The sequence below is a fragment of the Rhincodon typus genome, chromosome 21 (genome assembly GCF_021869965.1).
Source record: "Rhincodon typus isolate 14 chromosome 21, sRhiTyp1.1, whole genome shotgun sequence".
Taxonomy (NCBI): Eukaryota; Metazoa; Chordata; class Chondrichthyes; order Orectolobiformes; family Rhincodontidae; genus Rhincodon; species Rhincodon typus.
In genome coordinates, this window is record NC_063352.1 from 16,393,187 (window position 1) to 16,405,810 (window position 12,624).

Here is a 12,624-nt window from a genome sequence, read left to right on the forward strand (position 1 = left end):
TGTGGCCATTATTGGCCAGCAAGGCATTGATTGGCCATCCCTAACTGCCCTTGCGAAGGTGGTGAGCCACTTTCTTCAATTGCTGCAGTTCATGCGCTGAAGTACACCTGCAGTTTTGTTCAGAAGGGAGCTCCAGCGCTTTGACCCAGTGATAATGAAAGAACAGAATACAGATCCGTATCAGAATGGTATGTGACTTGGAGGGGAACTCTCAGCTGGTAGTATTTCCATGTGTTAGTGTCAGTGCCTAAGGGCATTGGTTCGGAAAGTGCTGTTGAGTTGCTGCAATATGTTTTGATGTACACACTGCTACCACTACACACTCAAGGTGGATATAGGGGCAGGAGATCAAACTGGCTACTTTAATTCAAAGGTATTGACGTTCTGGAGTGTCGGAGCTGCACTCATTCAAGCAAGTTGAGAATATTCAATCAAACTACTGAATTTTTTTTCATTCTTTCGTGGGATGTGTAAGGCATTGTAACATTGTGTAGTTGTCAAGTTGCAAGTACTTTAAAGCTGCAAAATTTTTGATTATTTTTGTCATGCTCTAACATGAGGAAGGTTCTTTGACTTTTTTGTTAATATACCTTGTGTTAAAATGTGAAGTGGACTATGTACTGAGCTCGAAACAGTGTGGCAGAAAAATGCAGCGGGAAGGGAAAATGATCCTGACCAAAGGCTTGAAACATGGACAGTTTTGAACTAAAACAGGGACACACACACACAAACAGAAGTTAGGGTATGCCAGTGGCTATGACTGTCATGCTCCTCATCTCTGGTTATTCAGCTGGACAACAGCCACTCATGTCCTGCCCTGCCAAGATACAGAAATCACACACGTTGCTAGCCCCTGCCTGCAGAGATCCCCTGTCAAAAGCAGGATGTGACCACATCTAGTCATAGTCGGTCCTGCATCATGAGGTTGGGAGTGATAACTCAATGAGACACCTGACTTAAGGTATCAGGAGACAGTAAGTACTGCAGATGCTGGAAGCCAGACTCAATAAACGGGGAGCTGGACAAACACAGCAGGTCAGACAGCAGAGGAGCAGGAAAGTCAACGTATTGGGCCAAAACTGGATGAAGGGTTTCAGCCCGAAACATTGACTTTCCTGCTCCTCTGCTGTCTGACCTGCTGTGTTTGTCCAGTTCCATGTTTATTGATATAAGGTATTACCTTAGGTCAAGGGACCAGACTCAGAAAGGATGATAAAGCAACAGCCTTTGAGGACATCGCTGCTGCAGTCAGGAACCATAGTTATCAGAGAGAAGGTGGAGAATTTGTTGGATGAGTGACCAACCAATAGTCAAGTTCTTTTGTGTGGGATCTCACTAAGTAACTACTGTTGTGAGGCTATACTGTTCCTAAAGAATTAATAAGGGGTTACAACATCAAGGGCAAATTTTATCCAAAATTTGTTTTGTCCTGTTGCTAGAGCACAGTGTAGGGACCTTACAATGTTGTACACTTTTCAAGAGAACGGTGAGAAGTTTACAATATTGCCCTACACAATGCCATCTTAGGTACAAAATACCTAAGTACCTAAGTACAAATCTTAGATACAAAACAGAGAAATAAAGAGAAAGGAAGTTGTACTATGAATCACTGTAAGGTAATACAAGTTAAAAAGATAAACATTACAGTCTTTCTATAAAGGGCCTGCAGTAGAACAGCGTAGGGGGCTTCCATACGTGGTCTGTCTGAGCTCGCAAGTCGCTGACTCCCCACATTGGTCCTCAGTCCACCAAACATCCCTACTCTGTTCACGCTGGTCATCCCGCTCCACTCCAGCCTCCAGCCTGTCCTCTGTTTAAGAGTATTACAGATTTCTGGCAACCCCTACAGGAATCGAGGAAGCAAAGAAATGGTAAAACAAACTTTTGGTTGGGGGAGAGGGCAAGTTATACAGGATGGGGTGAACCTGTGGAAAAGGCTGAAAATGTGGTCAAAAGGGGTTCCACTTCAAAGAGCCTTGAGAACAGCAGATAGGCAGGTTAGCAGTCAATTAGGAAGTCTGAGGCTAAAGCAGTAAAATTCGGACAAGAACTTGAGGAGAAAGAAAAAACAATTGCAAGTATAGTGGGGGCATGCAGCTACTCCTGGAACTATCAAAAGGACTGGATGACAGTCGCTGCCTGTTGTAGCATCCGTGAGGTGGGGTATGTACCTCCGGTGGCCACAAGGAACAGGGAAACCCTGGAAAAATGTCTATAAGTATTTCAAGACAAAGGCAATTGAAACCATGCAATTTATTTACCTTGCTTGCTTCTGCTTTGAAGTCTGACTTAGTTTTAAGTTGTGAAATTATACTTACAGAGAATGCAAATTAATGTTCCAGTGATAAGGTGTGCCTTTAAATGTTAATGTGTTCTTTAGCATTTAAAGCAGGGAATTCCAGTGAAATGCAAATATTTCTAGTATTCTGTCTCTTAAGGACCTGAGTTTACAGAAAGCACCATGCAAGAATTCACTTCAGGCAAAATATTTTGGTATTCAAGCTTCATTTTGTTTTAAACATAGAATCATGGAATTTTACAGTACAGAAGGAGGCCACTTAACCCACTGTGTCTGTACTGGCTCCCAAAACAGCTAGTCCCACACTCCAGTCCAATCTCCATAACACTAACTTCAATGCTTCCAAATATGCATGCAATGCTCCTTTGAAGCCTCCTATGGAATCCATTTCCACTCTCCAGGCAGCACATTCCAAATGCTAACAACTCTCCGAGTGAAGACCTTTTACCTCATTTCATTTCTTGCTCTCTTGCTGACAATCTTGAAATTGCAACTCTCAGTTATTTACATATCAACTTGGGAAAACAGAAATAACAAGATGTAGAGCTGGATGAACACAGCAGGCCAAGCTGCATCAGAGGAGCAGGAAAGCTGACGTTTCAGGCCGAGATCCTTCTTCAGACTCTACTATCAGTGAAAACAGAATATCGTTAATGCTTTCAAAATTTTGAACAACTCAATAAGGTCACCTCTTAACCTTCTCTGCTCCAAGGAGTATAAGCCAAACTTCTGTAATTTTTCTTTTTATCCAAAATCCCTCATTCCTAGTATCATTTTAGTAAATCTCCTTTCCACTCTCTCTGGCGCTTCAACTTCCTTCCTTAAATAAGGTTCCCAGAACTGAAAACAGTACTCCAAACATGGTCTGACCAATGATTTGTAGAGGTGTGGCATCACGTCCTTGCTTTTATACTCTTATTTCTCTATTTATAAACCCAAGGACCCTATAAGCCTTCTTAACAACTGTTTCAACTTGCCTGGCCACCTTCCAAGAATAATGCATGTGAACCCCGAGGTCTCTCTGCTCCTGTAGTGCCCTCAACATTGTACCATTAAGCCTGTATTGTTCCTCCTATCAAAATGCATTACCTCACATTTCTCTGCACTGAAACTCATCTGCCAGGTTTCTGTCCATTTGGCCAACTTGTCAATGTCCCTCTGAAGTCACTCAGTAGCAACCTCACAATCCACTATTCTCTCTAGCTTAGTATCATCTGAAAATTTAGAGTTTTTGCCCTCAACAACCATCTCCAAATCATTTATATAGATCAGAAAAAGCTAGCACCCCAACACCAATTCCTCAAGAATACCACTTTCAATTCATACCCAATCTGACAAATGCCCATCTATACCTACCCTTTGTTTCCTATCAATTTCAACTTCTCAGTCAACTTCTAATCCATACTGCCAGGCACCCATCAATCCCAAATATTTCTAATTTTCTAACAAACCTGCCATGTGGTACTGTATCAAATGCTTTCTGAAAGTCCTAATATACAACATCCACTGCAATACCTTATCCATTATTAGGTTTATCCCTTGGTGAGGAAGCCTGTTTGGTGTTTTAATGAGAGGCATTTCAGCAGTTTAAAAAAAACAAGTAGTACAGTTTGTTCTTTTTTGATAGGGGTATTTTTGTTTTCCTGTCTGTGCAGGATAAATTGATTTTTTGTGTCAGTATACATGAAAATTGTGTGTTCATCATGGTAACATTTAGAGCTTGTTTAAAACTCATAACTTAAAGTTTGATATGATTCATTATTGTCACCTATATCAAGATTCAATCAAAACTACATATGTACATCAGGGTAATAGAACAGAATTCAGAATATAGCGTCACAGCCACAGAGAAGGTGTAGAAAAAGATTAACTCTAATGTACAAGAGCTCCATTTGCATGTCTGATAACAGCAGGGAAGAAACTGTTCTTGAATCTGTTGGTATGTTTTCAAACTTTTGTATCTTCTGCCCAATGAAAGAGGGTGGAAGAGAGTATAACCGGATGGGAGGTGTCTTTGATTATGTTGGCTGCTTTCCCAAGCCACTGGGAAGTGTAGACAAAGTGAATGGAAAGAAGATTGATTTTCATGGTGGACTGGGCTGCATTTGCAATCCTCTGTAATTTCTTGCAGTCTTGAGCAGACCAGTTGCCATACCAAGCTGTGATGCATCCAGATAGCATGTTATCATTTATGAATGAATTATGTTTTCCCCACCCACCACCACCCTACTCCGCTTGGCCGAGCTCATCCTCACCCTCAACAACTTCTCTTTCAACTCCTCTCATTTTTTTCAGGTAAGAGGGGTTGCCATGGGTACCTGCATGGGCCCTAGTTATGCCTGTCTCTTCGTGGGGTACATGGAACATGCCTTGTTCCAGTCCTATTCCGGCCCCCACCCACAAATCTTTCTCCGATACATCGATGATATCATCGGTGCTGCTTCCCTCTCTTGTCTGGAATTGGAAACCTTCATCAATTTCGCCTTCAATTTTCACCCTGCCCTCCCTTTCACCTGGTCTATCTCTGACTCCTCCCTTCCCTTCCCTTCCCTCGACATTTCTGGGGATAGACTGGCCACTAATATCCATTACAAACCCACTGACTCCCACAGCTACCTGGACTATACATCCTCACACCCCACTTCCTGTAAAGACTCCATCCCATTCTTTCAGTTCCTCCGTCTACGTCGCATACGTTCAGATGAGGCCAACTTTGACAAGGAACCCTCCGAAATGTCCATCTTTTCCCTCAGCCGAGGATTCCCCAGCTCTGTTGTCGACAGGGCCTTCAACCAGGTCCGACCCATCTCCCGCACTTCCGCCCTCACCCCTCCTCTTCCGTCCCGCAACAGTGATAGGGTTCCCCTTATCCTCACCTATCATCCCACCAGCAACCACATCCAGAAGATCATCAGATGCCATTTCCGCCACCTCCAGCAAGATGCCCAGTATCCAAGGGCCCAAACATACCTTCCAGGTGAAGCAACACTTCACCTGCACTTCCCAGAATCTAGTCTACTGCATTCGCTGCTAAAAATGTGGTCTCCTCTACACTGGGGAAACGAAGCGTAGACTTGGCGACCGCTTCGCAGAACATCTATGTTCTGCTCGCAAAAAATTCCCTGAACTACCTGTTGCCTGCCACTTCAATGCACCACCCTGCTCTCTGGCCAACATCTCTATCTCTGGCTTGCTGCAGTGTTCCAGTGAAGCCCAATGCAAGCTGGAGGAACAACACCTCATTTTCCACTTGGGGACCCTACAGCCCTCCGGACTCAATATTGAGTTCAATAATTTTAGGGCCTAAGCTCTCCCATATCCCAGCCCCCTACCCCACATACCAGGCCTTGTTACCACATAGCCTGCCATTACACACCCCCTGTTGTTAGTCACTAACAGTTCCCATTAACAACTAATCACTCTCCCAGCCTGATCATTAGCAACTCCTTTGTCTGTCCAACTGTCTTTCTCTCTCTTTGGGCTCTATCCTATCGTTTACTCCCTACCCCACCCACCTCCCTATTTTCTGCATATAAACTGACGTTTTCCCAGCCACCATCAGTTCTGAGGAAGGGTCACCGGACCCAAAACGTTAAGTCCATTTACCTATCTTTGTTTGCTAAACCTGCATGTTGACGTTTTCTAATTCATTTGCAAGAACAGCCTGATGCTTCTGTACCGCAGCATTCTGCAGACTCTCCACATTTAAATTATATCTTGCTCTTCTGCATGCACATTTTCCTACATTGTACTGGAATTGCCAAATTTTCAACCATTCATTTAACCCATTGATAGCCACTTCACAGGCTCTTTGGATTGTTGCTTTATGACTTGAAGCAGCAGTTCCTCCATTTGGGTCATGCTTCAATCTGAATCTCCTGATCTTTGGCTTTGAGGTACAGAGGAGAGAGGACTAAATGGATTGGAGCAGCTCCCAGTGGCACTGATCCTGGGCCTGGACAAAGAACCTGGTCCAATGTTGCAAAGTTTACGAAGGGATAGCAACAGCTTAGCTGAATGGTTAAAATTCCACTGTTTGAGTATAATTTAGGAAAATGATCACATTGGCAGTGAAAATAGAAGAGCAGGATGTTATTTAAATGGAGATTTGGCCAAAGACCAAACAACAGGCCCAGGCAGTTGGTGTTCATTCAGTCCAACAATGACGTAGCACATGGATCCCTGGACAGAAGCACTGTTACCAACTCACAGAGAACAGAAGGACCTGGGGTCTTTTCTGATTGTAGACAGGAGAGTACATAACCACCCTCTCCCCTCCCACTCTCACACCCATTACTCTGTGAAGTTTAAAGTTCAGCTAAGGAAAAAAAAACTTTTTTAGAACTTTTCACAACAACCAGATATGGCTCAGCACTTAGCTGCCAGTTAAATATTATTGAAGTGGAGCCACATTACACCTAGTTCTTTTACCTGCCCAAAATGGTGGTAATTTTGGGGTGAAATTTGCTGGATTCTGGTTGGTTTGCATTGGTGACAACAACGTACATTTCTGCACTAAAGGCGTGATATAAATGAACACCCCCAAGAGCTGAACGGAGATGGCAAAGAGCAAACCAGGCTTTTGATTTACTGTCCAAGTCTAACTCCCTGTTAGCTTCAAAGACTTGTTCAGTATCTTCAGATCCAACACGTGCAGGTTTCTGATCACTGACAGTGGGAGGGTCCCATGGGGAAGTTAATGACTCCAAGAGTTTTTGAGCCACTGTTGAAATACAGCAGGAGGATAATGGTCAGAGCCCCCAGCAGCATCAGGGTGACTACATCTTCAAGGGAAACACTTGAAATCAACATCCTGGGATTGAAACTGGTGATGGGAGCTTCAGGAAGGGTTGTAATTTAAATTCCTTCCTGGAGGAGCTACAAAAGCCCTTAATGGGTAAACTCACACTAGCCGACATGGTGTTAGATTATTACTCTGACTATCTGAACCTTCCCTTCTCAAAACCCTATGTAATTAACTGCAAAGGGTGGGAGGCATCTTTAAACCACAAAGAAGGCACGACACAAAAGTTTGTTCCTTCTCCAGCTTTCCACATAGCATAATAGTCATACAATAGCCAAGTCAGACTGATATAATCACCTTCACTGACTCCTACCTTACAGACAAGGTATTTTATAACAGCCTGACAGTTGTTGTTCCATCAAAGGTGGGAATCATGCTTGTGGACACTCTGGAATCCTTGTTGTAGTACACTCCAAAAGAAATTACCCAGGAAACTGAATCTTCTGCTGGACAATTCCTCTACGTCTGGAACGCCCTGAAAGTCTTCATTTAAATCAAAGACTTCAGAGGCCTCTGATGAAATTAAGTACAATAGTTACTTAGGAAGTTAGACTATTAAATACACTGTTACAATTCAACTGACCCTACCGCACACACCCCCATTTGGACCTGACCTGTTGTTCCCCTTTCTTCACTATATCAAACCTGACACCCCAAAACCATTCGATCCAAATCTCAAGTGTGATTACCACTTCTGGGAATGTCTGGTCAATGTCACCGATACCATCCTGGCACTTGAAATATCAGGACGTTTGGCCTGTAGCAACTCAGCAGTTTGCTTATTTACAAGTAAAACAAGGTAATTACCTACTCGCAGAGTTTCAGTCATTTATTGTCATTCACGATAAATGCATCCAATGCATTCTGTAATTCACATGTGCCAAGCCTTCCTGATCAATTTTATAACCTTCCAGATAAAGCTGCAACTTCTTGGCATTGAACATTCGCAACTGGCCTTTCTCTAAAACATCTGACTATCCAAAGATTTCACGCAAAATGTATCTTTCTTAGACGTAATGTAGCATCACAAAATCTTCTAACTAGTGGTGAATTTACAAATTTGCCCATCTAAAGGGACAGATATTGCATAAGAAACTTTGGCACTACTTGTGAGATAATTATACTCATACTCGAAGTTGTTTTTCTCTACAATTGCATGCCTCAAAGGGGAAGCGTGAATGGGCCACAAGGGACCCCACATGGCTGTACATTTGGGAAGAAGTGTAAGTAAATACATATTAAAGAGGTTGATTCCTACAGAATTTGTATCCTGACTTTCAAAAAGCATTTGATAAAGCTCCACACAACAGAATTGTGAGAAAGTTTATATATTATGGAATAAAATGGTCAGAAGCAACACGGAAATGAAATTCACTGACTGACAGGAAGCAGAGTTCAGTTAGGTAGAAGGATTGGAGATGTTCATACACAGCCCCTTGGCAAACAGAAGGTTTAGAGGACATTTGATAAGAGATATTCAAAATCATGAGGAGTCTGACCAGTGTTGATAAGGAGAAACTGCTGGTATTGGTTGAAGGTTCAGCAGAGAGTGCAGATTTAAATAATTGACAGAAGCAGCAGTAGCAACTAAGGAAAAACTTTTTAATACAGCATGTGCTTAGGATTTGGAATGTACTGCAATACAGTACGATGGGAGTGAGGGGCCCAGTTCAATCTAGACATTCAAAGCAACTTGTATTATTATGTGAGACAGAAGGATGTGTAAGGTTTCAGAGAGAAGGTGGTGCAGAGAGTCTGGGTGAATTGCTCAGAGAGACAGCACAGACTCAACGGGCATCATGGTCTCCTTCTGTGCTGTAACAGTTCTGTAAACTGTCTGAAGAAGGTACGCATGGCCACTATGTAGCATGTTATCTAGGACATCATTGTAAAGCACGTTGTTAACACATTCTATTTAGAAGAAGAATTGAGTCTTTGATCTTTGTATTCACAGACTCAATGTGACAATTTGTATCTTTCCCAAATGTCCAGTCATCATAGCATATACAGCCCACATATCCTTCAGCGGGATCCTGCTCACTAACAGTTATAGTTGAGCCAAAGGGCATGATATAGCATTACAGCAATGTAACAATATATTATTTTGTATCTAATCCCATAGATAATGTTAATTTACAACCACACTGTTGTCCCCATTTAAACTGTTCCAATGTGTTAGTAAAAATTAAAGAAGTTATAGCATTTAAAATCTCTCAGGGTCACCAATTACATTTAACCTGCAGCTGAAAGTGCTGTCATACCTCTCACAACGTTGCTGTGATGTTTGTACTATATGGTGCGCAAATAGCAATAGATGATCTGTCACCTCTTGCCTTCTGAGATAGGTAACTGGGTCCTACAATGGCGTGACTCGGATAAGCAATTAACAAAATCAGAGAATTTGAAACAGAATAACATTGAACAATTCATTTAATGTTTAAATGTGACAAAACACTCATACTGCAGTTTTATTTCCATGTTGCTGATATAGCCTTATGGATATGTTTAATCAACCTGTTCAGGTGCGTTCGGACATACCTCTGGAACAGATGGGACTCAAACACAGATCTTCTGGCCCAAGAGTAGGGACATGACCATTGCGCCACAAGAACCCTCCAACTATACATCTCATATGGTTCAGGTCCTCAATTAAGTAGTTAAAGGATGAAATTTCAATGTACTTTATCGCCTGTGAAATTAATTACTGGCTTGAAACTTTTAATTCATTACTCTTTTCCAATATGCCATTCACCACTTCCATTATTGTTTCATGACTGCACATTTTTAAACTGATTTTTATGACTTTCTGATGCAAGTCACATTGCAACTCTGCCTTCAGGCTGCAAACGTGTTTTATAATCTGAAGCAGAGATATTGCTGCAAATGTGCCAATAAATCTCCAGCATTGAAACCAAAAAGTGACTCTTGGAGATGTGAGTTTAAGACCGTGCTGGTGTCATACTCCACCAGAATGCATCACCTCTACACTTCAGCCCATCCCCATGTGTAAACATTATCCAATCCAGGAAGTGGATAAAGGACACATGGTCCCCATCCAGTGCCAAACACAGAAAACACTAAATATCACAGGTGTCTGTCTTTTCTCATGTCCTTGTTTGAGGACTTCTTTTGGATCGATCCATTCTTTGGATCAGCAGAGTGGCTGACCAGGAAATTCTCACATTCTTACCACCCACCATCAGACATTTTGGAAGGATTTACAGGCTGATACTATCCCCATTTTGTTCCTATTTATCAATGCATTTTCCACGGCCAAGATGTCATGTTGTGAGACTCAAACTGGAACTTTGAACCCAAAGGCAGGGACACTATTACTGCGCCACTAGATCTAAAAGATCATGCACTGCACCAAAATAGCATCCATTCATAGCATTCACAAAACATGGGCAAAGGAAAGGCACCTAATGAATCATTTTCTGTTGAATGTAATATAAATCACAACTATGACAACAGTATACATTCCATTCAGAAATGTAATCAAAGAGGGAAAATGAAACAAATCACTCACCTTAAGTATTTTTTCCACATTTATTATACAGAAAGTTAACATATTTTCCAATATATACAGAGTTGATATGAAAATATGTCCATCAATGGCCTCCTATTTAGTTTGTATTTGGAATGTGTTCCTCTACAGTTACGTTTTCATCTGGTGCTGTTTCTCCGATGTGTTGCTGTCAACGAGATCTTTAAATCCCAGCTTTTCCAGTGGCTCTTTTGTCATCAGCTGCCTGTAGAAGAAAACAATTAGACATGCACAGTATGGTACGAGCAATGTTAGAAGATGAGCCAACATTTAGTAATCCTTGTGCAAAGGCACTATAAAAACAACTTTAACAATTGGAGTGCAGGTTGTAGCACTCTTGCCTCAATCAAATGTTGTGGGATGAAAACCTACCATAGAGATTTCAACAACAAATAGATACATCAATGCAGTAATGGAAAATTCTAAATTCCCAAACCAGGGGATACACGTTTAAAAATTTTATGTCTGACATTTTATATTGTGACCTTTTGAATGATGGACGATGAAGAAGCCATTCAACTTACACCTCCATTACACTTGTAGGATTGGTGAAAGTTGCAGTGATAAGGGAAACTAGGATGGGAATCGAAAATCAGTAACTAAATATTTTACAGTGAGAGTAGGAACTGCAGATGCTGGAGAATCTGAGATTACAAGGTGTAGAGCTGGATGAACACAGCAGGCCAAACAGCATCAGAGGAGCAGGAAGGCTGATGTTTCGGGCCTAGACCCTTCTTGAGAAATGACCCTTCTCCTCTGATGCTGCTTGGCCTGCTGTGTTCATCCAGCTCAACACCTTGTTATCTCAAGTATTTTACAGTAATGTATTCAAATGCCAAAATGCCTTCAATACTTCAAGGAATGGTTGAGAGAGAAAACAACATTTAAAAAGTGGACACAACAGCCAAGGAAAACAAACTGCAATGGTTACAGAAGGAGATGTTACAACAATTTACCTTTATAATGAAGACTCGATCCAAATTATTAAGAACAATTGATTAGAAGGTTTATAGTTACTAAATTTTCATGTTTTTAGTGCTGTACCTTTCCATTCTGCACTCCAAGTATTCCTTCGATTGCTGTCTGCACAGAGAATTGTCAAACTTGCTTTCTCGTAGGCAATTCATAAATTTCTCTTTAAATTCTTTACATTCACCTGCCAAATCATGAGAAGCCAACTGCTTTAATTATACGGCTTTTTCCATTTTCCATTATCATCAATTAAATGCACCAAGGAAGTAACAACAGAACCAATCGCATCTCGGTTGCTGGTATCAGTGCTTTGACTCAACGCTGCACGTCCTAAAACCCTCAGTAAACTACTGCACCTTGTCCAACCTCTCTGAGCATAGGACCCCATAGCAAACATTCCAAACCAGATGTATCACAGTGGGGCATGCATGAGGTGGTGCAGAGTGCTGAAAGGAGTGTGGGCAGAGATGGTGGCCTGTGTACAGTAAATGGTGGAGGAAGGAGGAAGGGGGAAGGGGTAGGGCAGGGAACACAGGGGTAAGGGAAGGGGTAAGGGAAGGGGAGTTTCAAGGCAATGTCAGTATGAGACAATGTAGCTGAGTGGTGAATAGGGTGCAGTGACTGCAGGCAGGATGGGGATGAGAGGGCGAAAAGGAAGGAAGTGTCTTTGAAGGTGGGGGAAAGGATGACAGTGTTGGTGAGGGATGGAAGACAGTGTCAGAGCATAGTGTCTAAGGCAGGACAGTGTCGGTGGGAATTCAGTGTCTGCAGAGGGATGAGGGCAGTGTGTGGGGTGTCAATGCCTTGGGAGGTGGGGTTCAGTATTTGAATTGGGAGTGTTCAGTACCTGAGGGGAGGGGATCAGGTTAAGCCTTTGAGGGGAAGGTTCAATGTCTGAGAGTGAGATGTGCAGTGTCTAAGGTGAGGGGTCAGTTTGAGGCAGAGGGGTCACTGGGGTGAGGGGTCAGTTTGAGGCGTCAGTGTGAGGCAGAGTGGTCGGTG

At 42.3% G+C, this 12,624-nt stretch overlaps 1 protein-coding gene across 1 annotated transcript in view; it reads right to left on the reverse strand.

The window, feature by feature from the left end:
* Window positions 1-10,638: 10,638 nt before the first annotated feature.
* The window catches only part of LOC125485667 (cytochrome c oxidase assembly protein COX19), a 7,596-nt gene continuing 5,610 nt past the window's right edge, over window positions 10,639-12,624 (reverse strand). Inside the window, exons 2-3 of the mRNA XM_048609539.1 lie at window positions 11,695-11,806; window positions 10,639-10,855 (exon numbers count right to left, since the gene is read on the reverse strand). Coding sequence (XP_048465496.1) covers window positions 10,762-10,855; window positions 11,695-11,806 — 206 coding nt within the window. The 3' untranslated portion in view covers window positions 10,639-10,761. The remainder of the gene's footprint in view (window positions 10,856-11,694; window positions 11,807-12,624) is intronic.